The sequence below is a fragment of the Bufo bufo genome, chromosome 2 (genome assembly GCF_905171765.1).
Source record: "Bufo bufo chromosome 2, aBufBuf1.1, whole genome shotgun sequence".
Lineage (NCBI taxonomy): Eukaryota > Metazoa > Chordata > Amphibia > Anura > Bufonidae > Bufo > Bufo bufo.
Genome location: NC_053390.1, coordinates 4,401,742 through 4,425,678, shown reverse-complemented (window position 1 = coordinate 4,425,678; position 23,937 = coordinate 4,401,742). Strand labels below are relative to the sequence as shown.

The 23,937-nt window shown below is 44.6% G+C and overlaps 1 protein-coding gene across 1 annotated transcript in view; it reads left to right on the top strand.

The window, feature by feature from the left end:
• The window catches only part of LOC120991958 (receptor-type tyrosine-protein phosphatase kappa-like), a 307,712-nt gene that overhangs the window by 11,386 nt on the left and 272,389 nt on the right, over window positions 1-23,937 (top strand). Inside the window, exons 2-4 of the mRNA XM_040420706.1 lie at window positions 1,148-1,321; window positions 16,184-16,348; window positions 23,624-23,794. Coding sequence (XP_040276640.1) covers window positions 1,148-1,321; window positions 16,184-16,348; window positions 23,624-23,794 — 510 coding nt within the window. The remainder of the gene's footprint in view (window positions 1-1,147; window positions 1,322-16,183; window positions 16,349-23,623; window positions 23,795-23,937) is intronic.

Below are 23,937 nucleotides of genomic sequence, written 5' to 3'. Positions count from 1 at the left end.
TCACGCCCCTCAGTAAGTCACACCTATCGATAGCACACTATACCAGTCCTTAAAAGGACTTTTGTGGCCCTATTACCCAGCGTTTTGTGTCTATAACAGCCTGTCCCTGCTCCACACAGCGACCTCTCCCTACACTGGCAAAACACTGAATGTAAAATGGCGGCCAGATCGGGTTTATTTATAAGGTAGGCGGTATGTCCATGTGCTGAAATGTCTCAATTGGCTGTCTTGTACCACCTAATGGATGTGGGTCAAAGTTTTTCAAAGTTTTTCACAATGTAAAGGAATATGGCGCCGGCAGACATCGCCATATGTTTGCCCGTTTGGCGAACCGCGAACTTAACACCACAATAGTCACAACAGTGTTCTCTCCCTCTCACCCCAATGCTCCCAGTAGTGTCCTTTCTCTCTCACCCCAATAGTCCCAGCAGTGTCCTCTCCCTCTCACCCCAATGGTCCCAGCAGTGTCCTCTTACTCTCACCCCAATGGTCCCAGCAGTGTCTTCTCCCTCTCACCACAATGGTCACAGCAGTCTTCTCTCCCGTCCACCCCAATGGTCACAGCAGTGTCCTTTCCATCTCACCCCAATGGTCACATCAGTGTCCTCTCCCTCTTTCCCCAATGGTCATAGCAGTGTCCTCTCCTTCTAACCCCAATGGTCACAGCAGTGTCCTCTCCCTCTCACACCAATGGCCCCAGCAGTGTTATCTCCCTCTCACCCCAATTGTCACAGCAGTGTCCTCTCCTTCTAACCCCAATGGTCACAGCAGTGTCCTCTCCCTCTCACTCTAATGGTCACAGCAGTGTCCTCTCCCTCTCACTCTAATGGTCACAGCAGTGTCCTCTCCCTCTCACTCTAATGGTCACAGCAGTGTCCTCTCCCTCTTAGCCCAATGGTCCCAGCAGTGTTATCTCCCTCTCACCCCAATGGTCACAGAAGTGTCCTCTCCTTCTAACCCCAATGGTCACAGAAGTGTCCTCTCCCAGTTTTGCGCATTTATCATCAGATTACAGCAGCCTTCCACCATATGCATATAGGCCTGATTCTCGTCACCACCATGTGGATATTTCTCCACCCAAAACACCTGATTAGATTCACACACAGGATTGTCTTCAGTCCAGTCATGATGTTCTCCTATGTTACAGGTTGGTGTGAGCGTCCAGTCGGTGAGAAGATGATCCCAGCAGACAGACATTATTATAATGTGGGAGAATCTCTGACAGTGACATGTGAGACTGGATATCGGCCGTCACATGAGAGGATCAGTTGTACACGTGGACAGACTAATGACAAGTGGGATCATTACCCGTGGTGTATCGGTAAGTGGCTCCTGATTATCTCTGCAGAAACATGATTCTAAACTCAAAATTCCAGGTGCACTGCTAGGCCGATAATGGGATTTCCAAAATATCTTACCAATAGTCAATGATGCCATCCGTGTTGTGGTTTTCCCGGATTCATACATGTCAATATGCGTGTTTTGTCTGCATCACTGAAGTAATGAATGTCCCCATTGTTTTTCCCCTGACCCAATCTATGTCTAAGAATACAAATCACAGTCTTAAAGGGATCCTGTCATCAGCAGACTTATTGTCCATGGACATGTAGCTGTGGTTCCCCTTATTAAAATACTGTTTTTCTTTTGTTGATCCGAGGCTCCGTTCCAGATTTATGATACCTTTACTGAATATACAAATTAGAACTTTTCTGCAATGAGGGCGTCCCCATTGCTCTTGTTGCACCCAAGCTCCGCTCCGTTCTACATGCTTGATCTATTTGATGCATTGTGTTTTCTTTTTGGCCACAGGATATGAGTTGAGGCCCCAACTTTACACAGATTGTTTTCTCAAATATCAGCTTTAATTGGTTTCACATCCTCGGCTCCTGATGATCCAGCTTAAAGGCTGGTGAAACGCGTTGAGCAGGAACAGATAGACTTAGCGACATAGAAGCATCCAAACTAGATTAGCACAGATATAGCCAACCAGCAGCCCTACAGATTGAAAGCATATGAAGGCATCTCATTATTATCACAAGCAGATCTGACTTTCTGGGGCATCAGATCAATTGAATAAGTTATTTCATCTGCAATTTGGACTATTTCTCAACCTAACCCCTTCCCTCCGGTCCTACTGTTAAAGGGGTTGTCCTCTTTTTACTACTGATGACCTATCCTCAAGATAGGTCATCAATATCAGATCGGCAGGGTCCCCCAGAACCCCCGCCGATCAGTTGTTTGAAGAGAGGGCAGCGCTCATATGAGAGTTGCTTTCTTTTGAAATTCTTTTTATTAAAATTTTTATAAACAAACAAATAGAACAGAAATTGCTTTCTAAGTCGCGTGGAAGATATGAAGAAATAAACATCAAATTTTTCACAATGTCAAAAGAGAAACATATTATAAGCGATTTGTATAACAGCTTGTATTGTGAAGAAACGATTGTAACCAAGAAGTATTGATTATCAGTAAACATTCTTCCTATAAAAATAGTATATAACCTAAGGATATGAAAACAGAAAAACAAACAAATAACATAACTAACACATCAAAACTATGCAGGAATATCTCTCAAGTTTGAGAGGGATAATAATTACTGTTTAACCATCTGTCCCACCTATAATGAAATGTGGGAGTTTTGTCCTGTATCCTTGCAATTGTCTGTTCAAATGAACAGGTGGTATTTACAGCTTGCCATACTTCTTTTATATGTGGGGTATCTTTTGACTTCCAGTGTCTCGTTATCACTAGTTTCGTAGCCATAGCTACATGAGCCACTATTGACCTGAAGTCGTTCGGAAGATCTTCAAGTCCTAGTAATAACAGAGCCAGTTGTGGTGTTAATGTAGGACGTATGTTCAAGATAGAGTTTAAGACAATTTCCGCCGCTTTCCAAAGTGGCCGTATAGTGGTGCATTCCCAAAGTGTATGTATAAGCGTGCCCTTGGCTCCGCATTGTCTCCAGCATCTATCAGATGTATCAGGAAATATCAAATGTAACTTGCTTGGTGTATGATACCACCTGAGATATGTCTTATATAGCACCTCTTTGTGGTTGGTACTATGGAAAAGTTTGTGTATGTTGGAAAAAGAAGCATGCCAGTCTGACAGCTCTATTTTGATCTGCAGATCCTGCTGCCATTTGTCTAAGTGTTTATTGGTAGATGTATTAAGCGAGTCTGTCAACTGAGTGTAAAATGTGGAAATACCTTTTTTTTTCTTAAACAGCGTCGAAACCATGATCATATGCGGTAAGGGTATCCTATCTGTTATAGAGCGCTTATTAGCAAAATCTCTGACATTCAAAAATCTATAAAAATCGTCTCTTCCAAGATTAAATTGGGATTTAAGGTGCGAGAATGAAGTGAACATCCCATCAGTATAAAAATCCTGAAGGGAATTGATTCCTAAAGCTTTCCATTCTTGAACCAGGATCATATCTACCTGATCTTGTAGGGATTCTAAATTGCATTCAGAAAGTGGCAGATGTATTTTACCTTTTCTCAATCTAATAAATTCTTTCCATATTTCATCTGAGATTTTAATTACTTTGATAGGAGGTGGAGAGGGTGGAAAGCCTAGCATGGGAGCTAGCAGCCTAGTTTTCAACGTGTGGAGACCGCAGATGCTTTTCTCTATTTGAACCCATAATTTCTCTGGATTGTCCGACCACCAGTGGGACAGTTGGTCCAATATAGCTGAAGAATAATAAAATTGTATGTGTGGGACTCCCAAACCGCCCTTTTTCTGGTGTCTAATAATAGTTTTAAATGCCACTCTAGGTTTTTTATAATTCCAGATAAACAACCTAAGCTTGGCGTTCAATGATGTGAAAAATGATTGAGGTATTTCAACTGGCAGTGACCTGAAGAGGTACAATAGCCTCGGCAGAAGCAGCATCTTATATGCCGCTATCCTGCCTAGCCAGGAGATAGTGTTCTTTGAATATTCAGCCATGTCTTTATTCATTTCTGAGGCCAACCTAGGATAATTATTTTCAAATAATTTTGATGAGGGATGTGACACCTCTATGCCCAAGTAAGTTATTTCCGACTGTTGCCAATCAAGTCTATATTTTTGGTTTGAATCAAAAGTCAGGGCGAGCACTCAACACCTGGACCAAAGAAGTGATGAAATTTAAAAGTTTATTAAATCACAATGTAACACGTGTAAATTTCAGCCCTAAAATCTAAAATACATAGTATCAAAAACACACAGAAGGGATGAATAAATAATAACGATTACTGGTGGTCTGAGCAATTATACAGTGAACTTATATAAATATAATCAATTTGTATGGATACATTCAGCCAGGATAGTTGTTGGTAACCTAGCGCTTTTCTGTCCCATAAGCACTGAAATCAATCAGTGGGTATAATTGATAAATGGGCACTGTTCCAGCGCTAATGTGGCAGTTAGGCAAGTGAATGAAACAGTTCCTGTTGTTTGTGTAGGCACGTGACTAAAGTGTCCTTAGATGCCAATAATGTCCATTAAGTTGCCATACACTTTGGATGGTATGCCTCAGCGCATACAATGTGCAAAAATAATGTTCCTACCTTCCTCTTGGTGGATCCCGAGGACGTCTCTGTGGACGTATGCGGTAGGTAAGCAGCAAGCCGTAAAGGATAGTTCCGGCGTCTGGATGGTGGCTCCTGTGATGCACTATTCCCGGATCTCGCGGGATTTCGGACGAAGTATGTATCCTGGACGGCACAAAGTGCTGCTTTACAGGTTATGCGCTCGGCGTCCTAGGAATCCAAATTCTTCTGCTTATATTGATCTTTGCATGGCCATGCATATGATGCGGAGTTGTTTCTGTCACAGGTGTGCGGCCCAGACGCGTTTCGGGAACTCTTTCCCTTCGTCAGTGGTACCTAGGAATCCAAATTCTTCTGCTTATATTGATCTTTGCATGGCCATGCATATGATGCGGAGTTGTTTCTGTCACAGGTGTGCGGCCCAGACGCGTTTCGGGAACTCTTTCCCTTCGTCAGTGGTACCACTGACCAAGGGAAAGAGTTCCCGAAACGCGTCTGGGCCGCACACCTGTGACAGAAACAACTCCGCATCATATGCATGGCCATGCAAAGATCAATATAAGCAGAAGAATTTGGATTCCTAGGACGCCGAGCGCATAACCTGTAAAGCAGCACTTTGTGCCGTCCAGGATACATACTTCGTCCGAAATCCCGCGAGATCCGGGAATAGCGCATCACAGGAGCCACCATCCAGACGCCGGAACTATCCTTTACGGCTTGCTGCTTACCTACCGCATACGTCCACAGAGACGTCCTCGGGATCCATCAAGAGGAAGGTAGGAACATTATTTTTGCACATTGTATGCGCTGAGGCATACCATCCAAAGTGTATGGCAACTTAATGGACATTATTGGCATCTAAGGACACTTTAGTCACGTGCCTACACAAACAACAGGAACTGTTTCATTCACTTGCCTAACTGCCACATTAGCGCCGGAACAGTGCCCATTTATCAATTATACCCACTGATTGATTTCAGTGCTTATGGGACAGAAAAGCGCTAGGTTACCAACAACTATCCTGGCTGAATGTATCCATACAAATTGATTATATTTATATAAGTTCACTGTATAATTGCTCAGACCACCAGTAATCGTTATTATTTATTCATCCCTTCTGTGTGTTTTTGATACTATGTATTTTAGATTTTAGGGCTGAAATTTACACGTGTTACATTGTGATTTAATAAACTTTTAAATTTCATCACTTCTTTGGTCCAGGTGTTGAGTGCTCGCCCTGACTTTTGATTCAAACCATATTTATTACTAGAGGAGGGGTGATCCTCTACATTGGGCTAGACGCACCTTATCCAGAACCCCGCCTGAGGTGAGCCACCATCTTTTGAGTTTGCATATTCAAGTCTATATTTTTGTTTAAGATCTTCTAAAAGAGTTGTGGTGATGCTGAGTGATAAAGCTTGAGACTTATCCTGATTTATTTTATAGTAAGATATCTTTCCAAATAGCTGGGAAGTATCAAAGAAAGCCTTCAATGAGGTTTGAGGGTTGGTTAATGACAATATGATGTCGTCAGCGAATAGAGCTAGTTTATACTCTTAATTACCTAATTTAATACCTTGTATGTCTGGGTGTCGTCTAATTGCCATAGCCAATGGTTCTATCGAGAGTATGAACAGTAAGGGGGAGAAAGGGCAACCTTGCCTAGTTGAGAGCTGCTTTCTCTGCTCTGTTCACCTGCTCGCTGTAGCATTTGCAGTGATGAGCAGGGAAGGCAGCGCTCGTACAAAAAAAAGCGGACAACCCCTTTAACCGCCTCCCGACCCCCTAACGCAGGGATGCGTCCTGCGGGCGGCCGGGTTATTCCTCGTTGACACATCGGCGCGTCATCTTGCGAGACGCGAGATTTCCTGTGAACGCGCGCACACGGGAGCGCGCGTTCACAGGATCGGAAGGTAAACGAGCTGATCTACAGCCTGCCAGCGGCGATCATTCGCTGGCAGGCTGTAGATGCGTTTTTTTTAACCCCTGAAAGGTATATCATACGCTGTTTTGTTAACAGCGTCTAATATACCTGCTACCTGGTCCTCTGGTGGTCCCATTTGTTTGGATCGACCACCAGAGGACACAGGCAGCTCAGTAAAGTAGCACCAAGCACCACTACACTACACTACACCCCCCCCCGTCACTTATTAACCCCTTATTAACCCCTGATCACCCGATATATACTCCCTGATCACCCCCTGTCATTGATCACCCCCTGTAAGGCTCCATTCAGACGTCCGTATGTGTTTTGCGGATCCGCACATTGCCAGAACTATATAAAGAAAATGCCTTTTCTTGTCCGCAATTGCGGACAAGAATAGGACATGTTCTATATTTTTGCGGAACGGAAGTGCGGACCCGGAAGTACAGATCCGCAATTCCGGATCTGAGCGGGACAAAGTCTGTCCCCATAGAAATGAATGGGTCCGCAATTCCGTTCCGCAAAAAGCGGAACAGAATTGAAGACGTGTGAATGGGGCCTAAGGGTCCCTTATCACCGCCAGTTAGTTAGCCACTTGTTAGGTAGTTAGCGCCCACCGCACCGCAGTCACTGATTAGTCGCTGATTAGCGTCATCGCTGTCGCTAATCAGCACTAGTACTATATAGTATCTGTAAGTGATCAAGACTGACCGCAATCAGATCTATATCAGTACATTAGGGTCACCTTAGGTTCTACAAAAAACGCAGTGTTCGCCCGATCAGGCCTGATCTTGTGCGCACACTTGCGTTCAGTCCGCCCCACCGCAGTGACAGAATAAATTTTTTTATGATCACTGCAAAAACACCGTAAAATCGCTGCGGCACTATGAAGATCACTTTTGAGCTTTTTTTTGCACATTTTTTGGCAGAGATTTTTTCATCCACATTGATCGATGCGAATGAAGAAATCTGTGCCGTTCATTTTTTCTTTCAGCCCAGAGGCTGAACGAAAAAAAAAAAATCTCATTACCCGTATGCTCAATATAAGGCCTCATGCACACGACCGTGCCGTTTTTTGTGGTCCGCAAACCGCGGTTGCGCAAAAAAACGGAAGGCGCCCGTGTTGACTTCCGCAATTTGCGGAACGGAACGGGCGCCGGCAATATAAATGCCTTTTCTTGTCCGCAAAGCGCGACAAGAATAGGACATGTTATATTTTTTTAGCGGGGCCGCGGAACGGAGCCACGGATGCGGACATTACACGGAGTGCTGTCCGCATCTTTTGCGGCCCCATTGAAATTAATGGGTCCGCATCCGATGCGGACCCAAACAACGGTCGTGTGCATGAGACCTAAGGAGAATAGCAGAAACTCCTAATGCTGGCCATACATGTAATCATTGCGGAGACCCTCAAATGCCAGGGCAGTACAAACACCCCACAAATGACCCCATTTTGGAAAGAAGACACCCCAAGGTATTCACTGAGGGGCATATTGAGTCCATGAAAGATTGAACTTTTTGTCACAAGTTAGCGGAAAGGGAGACTTTGTGAGAAAAAACCAAAAAAATCTATTTCCGCTAACTTGTGGCAAAAAAAAAAATCTTCTATGAACTCGCCATGCACCTCACGGAATACCTTGGGGTGTCTTCTTTCCAAAATGGGGTCACATGTGGGGTATTTATACTGCCCTGGCATTTTAGGGGCCCTAAAGCGTGAGAAGAAGTCTGGAATCCAAATGTCTAAAAATGCCCTCCTAAAAGGTACTCGTTGGACTTTCGGCCCCTTTGCACATCTTGACTGCAAAAAAGTGTCACACATGTGGTATCGCCGTACTCAGGAGAAGTAGGGCAATGTCTTTTGGGGTGTATTTTTACATATACCCATGCTGGGTGAGAGAAATATCTCTGTAAATTGACAACTTTGTATAAAAAAATGGGAAAAGTTGTCATTTACAGAGATATTTATCTCACACAGTATGGGTATATGTAAAAATACACTCCAAAACACATTGCCCAACTTCTCCTGAGTACGGCGATACCACATGTGTGACACTTTTTTGCAGCCTAGGTGCGCAAAGGGGCCCAAATTCCAATGAGTATCTTTACGATTTCACAGGGCATTTTTTACGCATTTGGATTCCAAACTACTTCTCCCGCTTTAGGGCCCCTAAAATGCCAGGGCAGTATAAATACCCCACAAATGACCCCATTTTGAAAAGAAGACACCCCAAGGTATTTCGTGATTGGCATAGTGAATTCATGGAAGTTTTTATTTTTTGTCACAAGTTAGTGGAATAAGAGACTTTGTAAGAAAAAAAAAAACATTTTCCGCTAACTTGTGACAAAAAATAAAACTTCAATGAACTCACTATGCCAATCAGCGAATACCTTAGGGTGTCTACATTCCGAAATGGGGTCATTTGTGGGGTGTTTCTACTGTCTGGGCATTGTAGAACCTCAGGAAACATGACAGGTGCTCAGAAAGTCAAAGTGCATAAATTCACATTTTTGCACCATAGTTTGTAAATGTTATAACTTTTACCCAAACCAATAAATATACACTTATTGCATTTTTTTTAATCAAAGACATGTAGAACAAATAAATTTAGAGAGAAATTTATATAGAAATGTAGTTTTATTTGAAACATTTTACAACAGAAAGTGAAAAATGACATTTTTTTGCAAAAATTTTGGTCAATTTTGATTAATATAAAAAAGTAAAAATGTCAGCAGCAATGAAATACCACCAAATAAAAGCTCTATTAGTGAGAAGAAAAGGAGGTCAAATTCATTTGGGTGGTAAGTTGTATGACCGAGCAATAAACCGGTAAGTAGTGTAGTGCAGAATTGTAAAAAGTAGTCTGGTCATTAAGGGTGTTTAAGCTAGGGGGGCTGAGGTGGTTAAGACATACTTGGAAAACATTCCATACATCGCTACAGAACATACAGGGTCATAGAGCGCACATACCTCTTCCATCCAGTGACTTCTCTTCTCTGATGTAGATATTCTCTTCTTCTCCTCTCAGACCAGACCACCATGGTGACCTCTTCCAGCCGTGCCTCGTCTCTGCAGAGGTTAACAAGCAGGCATCTTACTTTCCTACTTTTCCATCATCCTCCTCCCACCTTCTCAACACCCCATCCTGCCACCCCCAATACTGTGTCCGCTGTGCCCCCAATATTATCCTGCAGAAATAGTCCCCCGGAAAATACTGGTACCACACAGAGCGTCAGTACAAAAACACCCCTTTATATTGTGCGCCAGTACAAAAAATACCCCTTTCAGTTCAGACCCCCATATAGAACCCTAAATGAGACCCCCGTCTCAGACCAAACTCCCTTTAGACCTCTATGTCAGACCCCAGTTTTAGACCTCAGATCAGACCCCCCATTAGACCTTCATGTAAGACCCCGACCCAATATCAGACCTCAGATAAGACCCCCATTAGACCTCTAAACCCCCATTAGACCTCTCCAGACCACCAATCAGAACTCCAGACCCCTCATTAGACCTCTCCGGACCCCCAATCAGACATCTATACCCCCATTAGACCTCTCCAGACCCCTCATTAGACCTCTCCGGACCCCCAATCAGACATCTATACCCCCATTAAACCTCTCCAGACCCCTCATTAGACCTCTCCAGAACCCCAATCAGACATCTATACCCCCATTAGACCTCTTCAGACCCCAAGTCAGACCTCCAGAACCCCCATTAGAGCTCTCCAGGCCCCCAATCAAATGTCTATACCCCATTAGACCTCTCCAGACCCCCAGACCCCAATAGACCTCTCCAGACCCCCAGTCAGACCTCCAGATCTGTTGGCAGAATGGGGTGGCTCTACTATTCAATGGGGATGAAGTGGTGCTAAATATCTCAGTGTGAACTCCACACACCAGAGGGTTAAAGTGAAGAGATAATTGTGGAAGATATGGCACTCATATATCCGGAGTACTGCTCAAACATTTCATTTTATTATATTGTATTGTTCTACAGATCACAAATATTAAAAAGTCATAAATCTAAAATGGTCATACAAGATACGTATATTGTACATAAAATAAAACAATCAATAATAAAACATCACTAAAATGACGATTACGTAATATTGACTTTGTGAGCTGCTCGAATATATGTTGTTGGATCGATACAACACCTGTAACTCGCAGCCAATAACCGAACCGAAACTACGTTTTTTTCTTTCTGTGGAAATCACACAAACGTATTTCAACCTGTTAAACGGCGATCACAAATGCCGAATATCCAGTGATCACCTGATCGAAGATCCGGCCTGAACGATCATTTGTGAACCAGAGTATATTGTGGTGGACATATAAATTGCGGTTATCGAATATTGCGGTCATCAAACATATGGTGATGATCTGATCGAAATCCTGCTATAACGATCATTATATTCGATGACCAGATTATATTGTGGTGGACATATTACTTGCTGCTAGGCATATAGGTTCTATTAGTTACCCTATACCTCAGCCATTCATATAGCCAATCGTCATTTTAGTGATGTTTTATTATTGATTGTTTTATTATTGTGTGTTTTATTTTATGTACAATATTTTTTGCACTTTTATGTACTTTTTAGTATTTGTGATCTGTAGAACAATACAATATAATAAAATTAAATGTTTGAGCAGTACTCCGGATATATGAGTGCCATATCTTCCACAATTATCTCTTCACTTTAGACCTCCAGATCCCCCATTAGACCTCTGCAGACCCCCAGTCAGACCTTTGGACCCCCTATTAGACCTCTCCAGACCCCCAGTCAGACTTCCAGACCCCCCACTCAGACCATTCCAGACCCCCCCCAGTGAGACCATTCCAGACCCCCAATGAGACCTCCAGAACCCCCATTAGACCACTTCAGACCCCCTGTGAGACCACTTCAGACCCCCAGTAAGACCTCCAGACTCCCCATTAAACCTCTCCAGACCCCTAATAAGACCTCCATATCAGACCTCAGATCAGACTGTAAAATAATAAAATAACTTACCTCTCCTGTATCCTGCCGCCCCTCTCCCTGTCCTGCTTCTCTTCTCAGGTCCCGCGCTGCAGTCACCTGACCTCCTGCAGCGTCAGGTCAGAGTGCGCAGAGTGACGCTGCAGGCAGCCAGGACACAGCAGTGCGGGACATGGGAAGAGTGAGCAGGAGGAGGGGTAAGTACAGCGCTCACAGCGCTTCACCCCTGCGCCTCCTCCTCCTGCAGACTAGTGAGTGCTTTCATTATGGAAGCGCTGACTAGTATTCCCTTTATAAGATGCACTGCATCTTATAATGGGAAAAGTACAGTACCATCTCCGGGCCCCCCTGGCTTAGGGGCCCGGTCGCAACCGCTGTGACCCCTATAGCTATGCCACTGACCCATAGACAGCCTTGTATGCTCCATGTTATGCTGTCGCTACTATTGCCCCCACATGCCTCTTATTACCCTACCCTTTCCACATCCACATTGCACTGCTGCTGCTGCTACCACTACTACTACTCCTATTACTACTATTACTCTTATTATTATTACTACTACCACCTACCCTTCCCACATCCACACTGCACTGCTGCTGCTACTATTACTACCACTACTACTACTGTTACTACTACCTACCCTTTCCACACCTACTGCTGCTACTACTATTACTACCACTATTACTACCACTACTACTACTATTACTACCACTACTACTACTATTACTACCACTACTACTACTATTGCTACCACTGCTACTACATTCAAATAAACAGATTTCCAGCACGAAGGAGATAAAAGTTTGCATGTTCTTTATTGAATATTCCAAACGTACACGCGGTGCAGTGAAGGGGGTCCCTCCATGTCCCTGGTCAGAGCGACATGTTTGGAGCCGGCTCTTAGTCATGATCATAAAGAACATGCAAGATTTTATCTCCTTCCTGCTGGAAATCTGCTTATTTGAATCAAGTTTAGGCCTCATGCACACGACCGTTGTGTGCATCCGTGGCCGTTGTGCCGTTTTCCGTTTTTTTTCGCGGACCCATTGACTTTCAATGGGTCCGTGGAAAAATCGGAAAATGCACCGTTTTGCAGCCGAGACCGTGATCCGTGTATCCTGTCCGTCAAAAAAATATGACCTGTCCTATTTTTTTGACGGACAACGGTTCACGGACCCATTCAAGTCAATGGGTCCGTGAAAGAACACGGATGCACACAAGATTGGCATCCGCGTCCGTGATCCGTGGCCATAGGTTACTTTCATATAGCCGTCTGCATAAAAGCTTTTTCAGAGCTGAGTTTTCACTTTGTGAAAACTCAGATCCGACAGTATATTCTAACACAGAGGCGTTCCCATAGTGATGGGGACGCTTCAGGTTAGAATATACTACGAACTGTGTACATGACTGCCCCCTGCTGCCTGGCAGCACCCGATCTCTTACAGGGGGCTGTGATCCGCACAATTACCCCTCAGGTGCTGCACCTGAAGGGGTTAATTGTGCGGATCACAGCCCCCTGTAAGAGATCAGGTGGTGCCAGGCAGCAGGGGGCAGACCCCCCCTCCCCAGTTTGAATATCATTGGTGGCCAGTGTGCGGACTCCCCCGGTCCCCCCTCCCTCTATTGCATTAATAACATTGGTGGCAGTGTGCGCCCCCCCCCCCCCCCCGCCCTCCCTCTATTGCATTAATAACATTGGTGGCACAGTGTGCGCCCCCCCCTGCCCTCCCTCTATTGCATTAATAACATTGGTGGCAGTGTGCGCCCCCCCCCCCCCGCCCTCCCTCTATTGCATTAATAACATTGGTGGCACAGTGTGCGCCCCCCCCCCCCCTGCCCTCCCTCTATTGCATTAATAACATTGGTGGCAGTGTGCGGCCTCCCTTCTTCCCCCTCCCCCTGATCATTGGTGGCAGCGGAGTTCCGATCGGAGTCCCAGTTTAACCGCTGGGGCTCCGATCGGTAACCATGGCAACCCCAGGACGCTACTGCAGTCCTGGTTGCCATGGTTACTTAGCAATAGTAGAAGCATCATACTTACCTGCTGGCTGCTGCGATCTCTGTTTCCGGCCGGGAGCTCCTCCTACTGGTAAGTGACAGGTCTGTGCGGCGCATTGCTGTCACTTACCAGTAGGAGGAGCTCCCGGCCGGACACAGACATCGCAGGAGCCAGCAGGTAAGTATGATGCTTCTACTATTGCTAAGTAACCATGGCAACCAGGACTGCAGTAGCGTCCTGGGGTTGCCATGGTTACCGATCGGAGCCCCAGCGGTTAAACTGGGACTCCGATCGGAACTCCGCTGCCACCAATGATCGGGGGGGGGGGGGAGGGAGGCCGCACACTGCCACCAATGTTATTAATGCTATAGAGGGAGGGCGGGGGGGGGGGGGGGGCGCACACTGTGCCACCAATGTTATTAATGCCATAGAGGGAGGGTGGGGGGGGCCGCACTGGCCACCAATGACATTTTAAACTGGGGAGGGAGGGGGGTCTGCCCCCTGCTGCCTGGCAGTCCCTGATCTCTTACAGGGGGCTATGATACGCACAATTAACCCCTTAGGTGCGGCACCTGAGGGGTTAATTGTGCGGATCACAGCCCCCTGTGAGAGATCGGGTGCTGCCAGGCAGCAGGGGGCAGTCATGTACACAGTTTGTAGTATATTCTAACTAGAAGCGTCCCCATCACCATGGGAACGCCTCTGTGTTAGAATATACTGTCGCATATGAGTTTTTTACGATCTAACTCATATCCGACAGTATATTCTAACATAGAGGCTTTCCCATGGTGATGGGGATGCTTCAAGTTAAAATATACCATCGGATTGGAGAAAACTCCGATCCTATGGTATATTAACTCCTGACTTTACATTGAAAGTCAATGGGGGACGGATCCGTTTGCAATTGCACCATATTGTGTCAACGTTAAACGGATCCGTCCCCATTGACTTGCATTGTAATTCAGGACGGATCCGTTTGGCTCCGCACGGCCAGGCGGACACCAAAACTACATTTTTTTCATGTCCGTGGATCCTCCAAAAATCAAGGAAGACCCACGGAAGAAAAAACAGACACGGTCGTGTGCATGAGGCCTTACGCTGAGCTGACTTGGCTTTTCCGTCGCATGACTGAATTGGTGAGCTGGATTTTTATTCATTTATACTGACACTACTATTACTATTACCACCACTACTACTACTACTATTACTACCACTACTACTACTATCACTACTGCTATTACTACCACCACTACTACTATTACTATGACTACTACCACTACTACTACTATTACTATGACTTCTACTACCATTACTACTACTATTACTACTACCACTACTACTACTACTATTACCCCCACTACTACTACTATCACTACTACTACTACCACTACTATCACTTCTGCTATTACTACCACCACTACTACTATTACTACTACCACTACTACTACTATTACCCCCACTACTACTACTACCACTACTACTACTACTACTATTAGCCCCACTACTACTACTACTATCACTACTACTACTACTATTATTCCCACTACTACTACTATCACTACTACTACTACTATTATTCCCACTACTACTACTATCACTACTACTACTACTATTACCCCCACTACTACTACTACTACTACTACTACTATTACCCCCACTACTACTACTATCACTACTACTACTACTATTATTCCCACTACTACTACTATCACTACTACTACTACTATTACCCCCACTACTACTACTACTATCACTACTACTACTACTATTACCCCCACTACTACTACTATCACTACTACTACTACTATTACCCCCACTACTACTACTATCACTACCACTACCACCACCTACCCTTTCAACGTCCACACTGCTGCTACTCCCAATCATACGTATAAAGGCAAGTTGCTTACTGTGTAAACAAAAGAGAGAGGGCGCACCATAGGGTAAAAACGTTTGGAAATTCAGATTACATCCCAATTTGGGAGGCTCACCTTGCAGGGTTGCGCAATTATAGGCACAACGCTAATGTAGGCATGTGGGAGATGATTTAATCCCCAATATGAAGGTTGGTATGCAGCCACGGATGTAGATGTCCTCGGATGAGCGTGCCTAGGCCCACACGGAGGATTAAAATGACAGGAAGAAAAGGAACATCTCTCGGCGCAAGGAACCAACCAGAGGTAGATGGTGAATCTTCAAGAGTTTTATTGCAATCACACAACGCGTTTCGGGGAAAGGGTCCCCTTTATCAGGTGAAGAAAATTGCAATTACTCCCAATCAGGCTGAGTTCACATCTCTCTGTTTTTCTGATCCCTCAGAAAAAGAAAGATACATTTTAAAAACCTGATCTGTTAGGGAGAGTTCACATCACTATTCATTTTCTGTTCCTCTGATTCATCAGAATAACAGAAAAATTAAGAGAAAAAAACAATCTTCGCACATTTGGCATCTGTTTGAGTCATTTCTGTCTGTGATCTGTTTTTTAGATGGAAAAAAGTTTTGCACACAATATTTTTTCTCCGGTCAAAAAAAAACGGTGTCTGACGGAAGTGACACAAACTGATCATAACTGATGCTCAAAATAACAGATTCATTTTTTAAAATTTGCCTTTATTTTTATGAGGGATGAGCAGAACACTGGGGAGGCTTCTGCATCTGTTCTTACATCTGTAGGTTACATGATTAGAATTTGCAGACACATCTCCAGTGCAGTCATGATGTTCTCCTATGTTACAGGTCAGTGTGAGCGTCCAGTCGGTGAGAAGATGATCCCAGCAGACAGACAGTATTATGATGCGGGACAATCTCTGACAGTGAAATGTGAGACTGGATATCGGCCGTCACCTAAAACCATCAAATGTACAGACAGACAGACTTGGGATCGTAACCCGCGGTGTATCGGTGAGTAGCTCTAGACTGTCACCGCCAGCTCTGTGAGAAGATCTGGCAGACGTTCTTCTCTACCTGTTGTATGATGTTCTTTGTTTTGGTTTCACTTTCTCATCTCCTTTCCTTCTCCCAGCTGTCATCTATTTGCACTGATTGTCTCCCTTTATATTCCCTCCCATACTGCCTCACTTTGCGGTTTATACTTCTTCCTGGATTGTGTTCACTGCTGGAGGCTGCTTCTCCTGATTCCTCAGATAAGTCTGTTTCCTTTATTTGTGTTTCCTTGCTGGCTTGATTGTAGGTAACCCTGACTCCGTCCGTATTAAGTGCAGGGAGCCTGTGGTCGTGTCCCCTCACTATTATAAGGTTTTCAGGTGTCACATAGTATAAGGTACGAGGGCATGCAATCGTCTACCATAAAGATCTTTGCATGGGCATAGCAGTCAGGGAGAGCTCTAGGGGTTATATAGGGCTCACCCATATGCTTCTTAGTTTGGGATCAAGCCAGTTGGATGTTTATTTATAAGTTCCAGCTTTCTGCAACACCATCCGTGACATAGACCCAAACTCTTCCATCCATGTCCCGGTCACATGCGATGACCGAGCTACAGGGGTGTAGTGAGTGTTACGTTGGTGGTGTTGTGCCGACTGGGTGTAGTAGTTGTACTCACTTTTCTGTAGCTCCCTGGGCAGGAGTGCAGCACTAAATCCTCCGGGGCACTCTCTATTGCAGGGGACACCAGCCAGATTGAAGTTGAGGTGCCCTTGATGGTAGTGGGTATGCTTAGGGTGCTTTGGTGGCTGGGACTCTGTGTTCATGACGGCAGCACCGTAGGGTGCAATTAGGAGATGGAGTAGAATGATAAGAGAGGCAGTAGTTGAACCAAACAGAAACTTTACTGGTTAGTTGTAGTCTTTCAATAGGTAGCATTTAATAACACTACTTTGGCTTACATGAAGTTGGTAAAGATGATAAAGCTACAAATCCCGAATAGCAGGCTCTGTGAGGTGATGTATAAAGGTTCCAGGTTAATTCTTGCAGGAGTGATGATGATGCTTTACTTGGTTCCTGACCTTGCTCTGGCTATTCAGTCTTGCAAAAATATGGATCCTCTGGTACTAATAGTATACAACCCAAAGGGCGGTCTCCCTCATGGCAGGCAAACTCTCTGCTCCATTCTTTGAAAAGGTTGTCAGAACTATAGTCCAAGTAGTGCCTTGCCTTGACTCTACAATGTAGGATTACTAAATCCTGCTTCTGGATTCCAAAAGTTCAAGTAGTTTATCTCCTGGGCAAGGCCCAGGTGAACAGGGACAAGTCAGTCTCCTGTCCTAACTCCTCACTCCTAATCTAACTAACTCTAACTTCCTGTGTCTAACCTATATAAATGGTGTTACAGTGACCTCTAGTGTTGGTAGTGTGAAATGCATTTCACCAGCCTGTAATAGGAATTTTGCAGCATTGAGAACAGAAAATACAGTGATTAGTGCAAGATGACATGAGAGGGCATATAGCAATTTGGAGTGGCCCATACACACATAAGTGGGACACTACACACAGACGCCGTCTGCTCCACAACCATGTGACCGTTCGCTAGGAAACTTGTTTTTTTTAATGGTGATGCACATGAAACTGTCAAGGATACGACTGCGTTCACATCACCTTTTTGTCCCACACTTCACATAAATGTTGGGAAAACAAAACCATAGTCCAGTACACTAATCCCTCCTGCTGAGCCCGCAAACAACCCCGTCCTGTTTTCACAATGGAACCCTAAGGTGACGCCGATGTATGAAATCTGTCAGAGGCATCAGTGAAACGTATACGTAATTTATATGATAAACATGGGAAAAAACTGATGTGAACAGAGCCTTAGGCCTCATTCACACATACGTGGATTTTCACAGACCACGGTCCGTGAAAAACCGGTCTGCCGCCCTGCTGAGTGCAACGCGTCATTGGTTGCTATGACACCATGTATTTCGTTCTGGCACCGCAATAGCAACCAATGACGCCGTGCACTCAGCAGGACGGGTTTTCACGGACCGTGGAATGTGTGAATGCGGCCTTAGATTGTCTCCAAACCTGTCCACACCTGTCCCTGGAGAAGGCAGTAAGCATACTCACATAGTGATGGACAGACATGTGTCAGGTTTAACCAGGGAGGGTAAAAAGGAACAAACGGAATCAAGTTGACCCTGTCCGATCCGGGGGGACAGAGTATAAGACATGGGGCTCATGCACATATTTTTGTTCCGCATCCAATTTGCATTTTTTGCAGTTCTGATACAGACCTGTTCAGTTCAATGGGGCCAGAAAGAATGCAGACAGCAAGCACACCATGTATTGTCTGCATCTGTTTGTCTTCTGCTATGAGGTTCCACAAAAAAAATGAAAAAAAATATAGAACCTGTCCTATTCTTGTTTGATTTTCGGACCAGGAAAGGGCAGTTCTATAGAAGAAAGAAAGTGGCGGCATGCACACCATTCAGGCTCAATAACTGGGCTGTACGTGTGAGGCTCTGAGGACTGCATTCCCTGAGTATTATGTATGTTCAGGCTGGGGAAGTATGTAGAAGAACTCCGAATTCATTCCAGACTGAGATTCTTGTGGATATACAACAGTTTAGCAGATGTCTGTAGACTTAGGAATGTGAGATGGCGCTCATATTAGTTGTGCTTTCCTTGTATGTAGCCGTTTTTGCCTTAATATGGCGTCCTATGATGTCTCGTTCTGAATTAAGGCTTTATAATTCTTCTAAGGAATCGTGAGTATTACGCTTGGTCAGGATACAAATCTTCTCCTGGCCTTTCACTGCACAAAGCCGTCCTAGAGCTCCCTCTAGTGGTGCCACATCGTAATGAGGCTGAGACAGTGCAGATATGACTGCAGTTCATGCCATAAGCTTGAGACATCAGTAGAAATGTCATGTTTCATTCCTTCCAGACTCTCCAAAAAGAGGACCTGTCGCCACAAAATGCAATGCAATCTAAAAGCACCATGTTATAGAGCAGAAGGAGCTGAGCAGATTGATATATCGTTTTGTGGGAGAAAATTCAGAAAAACCTGTAATTTATACATTTATATCTCTGCTTTCTCCACTTCCTGCGAACAGCTATTGGTACAGGAGGAGGAGTCACCAGTGACTGACAGCTCTCCTTCTGTGCACACAATGCTATGTAATCACTGGTGACTCCTCCTCCTGTACCAATAGCTGTTCACAGGAAGTGGAGAAAGCAGAGATATAAATGTATAAATTATAGGTTTTTCTGAATTTTCTCCCACAAAACGATATATCATTCTGCTCTGCTTCTCTTGCTCCATAAAATATTGATTTCAGATTGCATCACAGTTATTGGTGACAGTTCCTGTTTAGAGAGGACCTCTCCCCACTCCTGACATGTCTGTGTTAATAGCTTCATGCATCCCCCTGTGATAACAATCCTGGAGCATCTATTCTTATGGCTCTATGATGTGCCATTCCTTTATTATTTCTACTGGAAGCTATGAAGGAATTGTTAGCAGTCTGCAGTAAGGGTACAGAGGGGAGGTAACCAATTGGGGGGGGGGTGTCCCTGCACAGACTGACTCTATCCAATCAGTGCTGCCATTTTCAGACTGTGCAGGGACACGCCCCCAACTGGTTACCTCCCCTCTGTACCCTTACTGCAGACTGCTAGCAATTCATTCATAACTTCTAGTAGAAATAATAAGGGAATGGCAGAACATAGAGCCATAAGAATAGATGCCCCAGAATCGTTATCACAGGTGGAATGCATGAAGCTATTAAACCAGGAATGTCAGGAGAGGGGAGAGAACCTTCCATGTAGGTAGGGCACAGTATCTGAGGTTGCTGACTTTCTAGAAGTTTCTATACTGTTGTAGTCTGAGCTGCAGCTGTTGATACACTTGTGATTCTCCAGATACAGTGAGCAGCTTGGTATTGTCTGTGACTGTATCTCTGCAGGAGCTGTGCACTGGATATACAGCTGTATCTCAATAACTGGGCTGTACGTGTGAGCCTCTGAAGACTGTATTCCCTGTGCATTATCTATGTTCAGCCAGTATTCACATCCAGGAACCTTATCAGACTGTGTCACCTCCACTGGTGAAGAATGTAGAAGAACTCTGAATTTAATGAGATGTAAGCCGTGCACCAGGGTGGGCTCCCCAGGATACATCGAAGTCACGAACGAGGAAAGCAACCCCAACACCAGCTTTTGCCAAAACAGAATTTACTTAAAACTTGGTAATGAGCACAACCACAAATACATACAATTACTTTTCATACACCTAGCCCAAAGGCCGAGAGCCTTGTGCTGCACAGTGCGGCGCCCTCTGATGGATGCAGGAGGAAAGTTACCTACTGGCGGGCACAACTTAACTGCCACACCTTACCTGTTATTACCCTAAAAAAAACAAGAATAACTGTATGGGTGTGTGGTAGGGGCTAGCCTGCGGTGCAGCACAATGGCTTACAATCGGACAAAGCTACAAATCCCCCCCCCCATATCTGGTCTTGCAGCACGTGATTGAGTATTCCTTCTGAGCAAAACGCCAGCCTGGCTGTCATGGTGTAAGGGTTGGGGAGGAACATCAGAATGAGAACAGAAGGAAAATGACTAGGCCTCAAGGCTAGGGAAAGTGAAATGGTAACCACCTAGGAAACCCTAAACCTAGGCCTGACTCCTGTCAGTATGAATAGACTCTGAAGGTGGGAATATTCATACCCCGTAAAACTAGGCCCTAGTAACCCTGAATAGCCCTAGGAGTAGTGACAGGGTCTGAGACTATTGGCTCCTTCCCAGATGAACGAACCAGCGTCACCCTGAGGCCTAGTAAACAACGAGCAAATGGGAACAACAAAATACAAAGGGAAGTACACTTATCTTCAATAGAAAATGGATGAGCAGGAACTCAGATGAGGACCACACAGCAGCTCTTCCAACTCCAGACAGATAATATCAACCGCATGGTATGAAGTGTGAGTCCAGACTAAATAGAGCAGCAGTAATGACCACAAGCTGCACCTGAGACAAGAGGTCTGGTCATTACCAATAGTGTTGATCGCAAATATTCTAATTGCGAATTTTTATCATGAATATAGTGCTAGATCTTCGTAATCCCGAATATTCTAGATTTTTTTTCATCAGTTCCCATGATCCCTCTCTGCTTCTTGCTTGTGGGCCAATGAGAAGGCTGCAATATATTTGACTTTAGGAGTAGTGCTGATCGCAAATTTTAAAAATAATGACTGGAGATCACATATTCTCAAATACATGACGAATATTCGCCCAAATATTCGTGAAATATCGCAAATTCGAATATTGCCTCTGCCGCTCATCACTGATTTTCCACAACAACACTGCAAAAAGTGAAAACAGAGAGACTGTCAGATAACCTCACGTACAGCCAGTCTCTCCAATCTTCTAACCTGAGGGACTGTGACACTGGCTTCAGTTCCTGGGAAGTTTATCAGCTCTCCGGTGTGAAATGTCACTTTAAGTTATGGAGTCCTTGCAATGAACAGTAGTAACAATACTTGTGGCCTGACACAAACAGAAACCCTAACTAACTACAGGCCTGGTCTCAGTCTCCAGGATTCTAGGCGCCAACACTGTGATGGTGATCCAGTTTTTGGCCTATTTACATATAAAATATAGCTTTTATTATTACATTTGCTAAAACTCAACAGACTTATAATAAAGAAAATATAAAATGCCCTTTGTGATATTGCAACGGGCGGCCACCCCCCAGGCCCCTCTATATCACTTCCCAGGTTTGGTAGGAATGCCGAGTGGTATAGTGCGGCCTAAATGTCTCTTTATGCGTGTCACGGTGCTCCCACCTGGATACGGAAGGTCCCCAGGCTTTGGCTCCGAAGTTATAAATAGGGGGAATAATTGAGGGATTTGAAGAAATAACTTGAGTCCAGACCTTGAGATGAAGTTCAATGGTGGCTTTACTTGAATAAACGTTTCTCCAAACAGTTTCAGACTTTGTCTTGGTTCCAGCAGGCTTTAGCATTAAACTGGCAGGCAAACTCAACTCTGCTATAGTTTTCTCTCACTCTGCTGTACTGACAAGCTGACTTGGTGTCTTTGTTTCCTCTTTATGCTGCACTTCACTCTTGTAGTCGGACTTATGTTCAGCCAAAATGTAGGTTAGAATCCTGGCAGCTCCAACATGGAGTCTCAACCAGAACTGGCCCACCTCCTTCTGGTAGCAAGCAGGACTGGGCCACTTCTGCCCAAAGGGGGGAGAATGGAATGGTAATTTCCATTCTCTCTAAGGATAGCTCTGCCATTTACACTGCCACCTGCTGGTGAACCAGGCACATTACATGTAATAAACAGTTACATAACCAGATCATGAATGCACATTGTGGAGAACCTGGTAAGACATACATAAGATGACATTATATTAGCCCATTGGAGATAGTAGCAGGGTGCAGTAGTGGTAACACCACTCTGGGGTGTTACAATATTAAAATTACAGAATGCTCTCACTTATTTTCTCTTTATTTTTTGGTTAATTACTTAGAGCTAATGCGTTAGAGACGTATTATGACTCAGTGAGGGTATCACTTCTCACACCATCTCTACTGTCTCAGCTGTTCTTTGTTGTTGGATTTCTCATTCCATGTTTTGTGATTTGCCCACACCTGATTATCATGTGATATTGTTTCTATGTATGTGATTGTAGGATGTGTATTTAGGCCTCATGCAGAGGACCGTTGTTTGGGTCCACATCCGAGTCGCCATTTCAGCGGCTCGGATGCGGACCCATTCACTTCACTTCATTCACTGCACATTCACTGCACTTCAACGGGCGCCCCGCTAAAAAAATATAACAGGTACTAATCTTGTCCGCGCTTTACGGACAAGAATAGGCATTTATATTGCCAGCACCCGTTCCGTTCCGCAAATTGTGGAAGGCAACATGGACGGCTTCTGTTTTTTTGCGGATCCGCGGTTTGCAGACCGCAAAAAACGGCACGGTCGTATGCATGAGGCCTTATATGGGAGAGTTACAGACGGCATTTTATATCATGAGTAAGGATCGTTAACTTGAGATCCGAAACGCATTGATTTTACACCTGTCTTGTTTTGTATGGATTTTACCGCATCGAATAAAGGATATTGTTTTATCAGACGCTGGACCCTTCTACTTGTTACACAGTTTATGATGGCTTTGTCCTGGCCACATCCGTGACTCTGATACGATACGCAGGTCACCGCTGCAATCTGACTTTCTATATCTGTATTCTCTTTATCACCCACAGCACAATGTAAGAAACTGCAGGACACTGATAAATACACAATTTCTGGAGATAAAGATTCCTATGATGTGGGAGAAGATGTGACCGTGCAGTGTAAGACTGGATATCGCCCGGTATACAGCTATACTAGATGTCAGAGCCATGGTCAGTGGTATCCTTCCCCGTGGTGTGTCGGTAAGTAGCTCCAGCCAATTGCATGCACTGAACCCACTGTACAGGTAGAGGGAGGCCAGACCCTTAAGGGGGGACAGTTCTGGAGAACCCACTGTCTGAAGACAGATACATGTCTTTGTATAACGCTCACAAGTTCTATATCT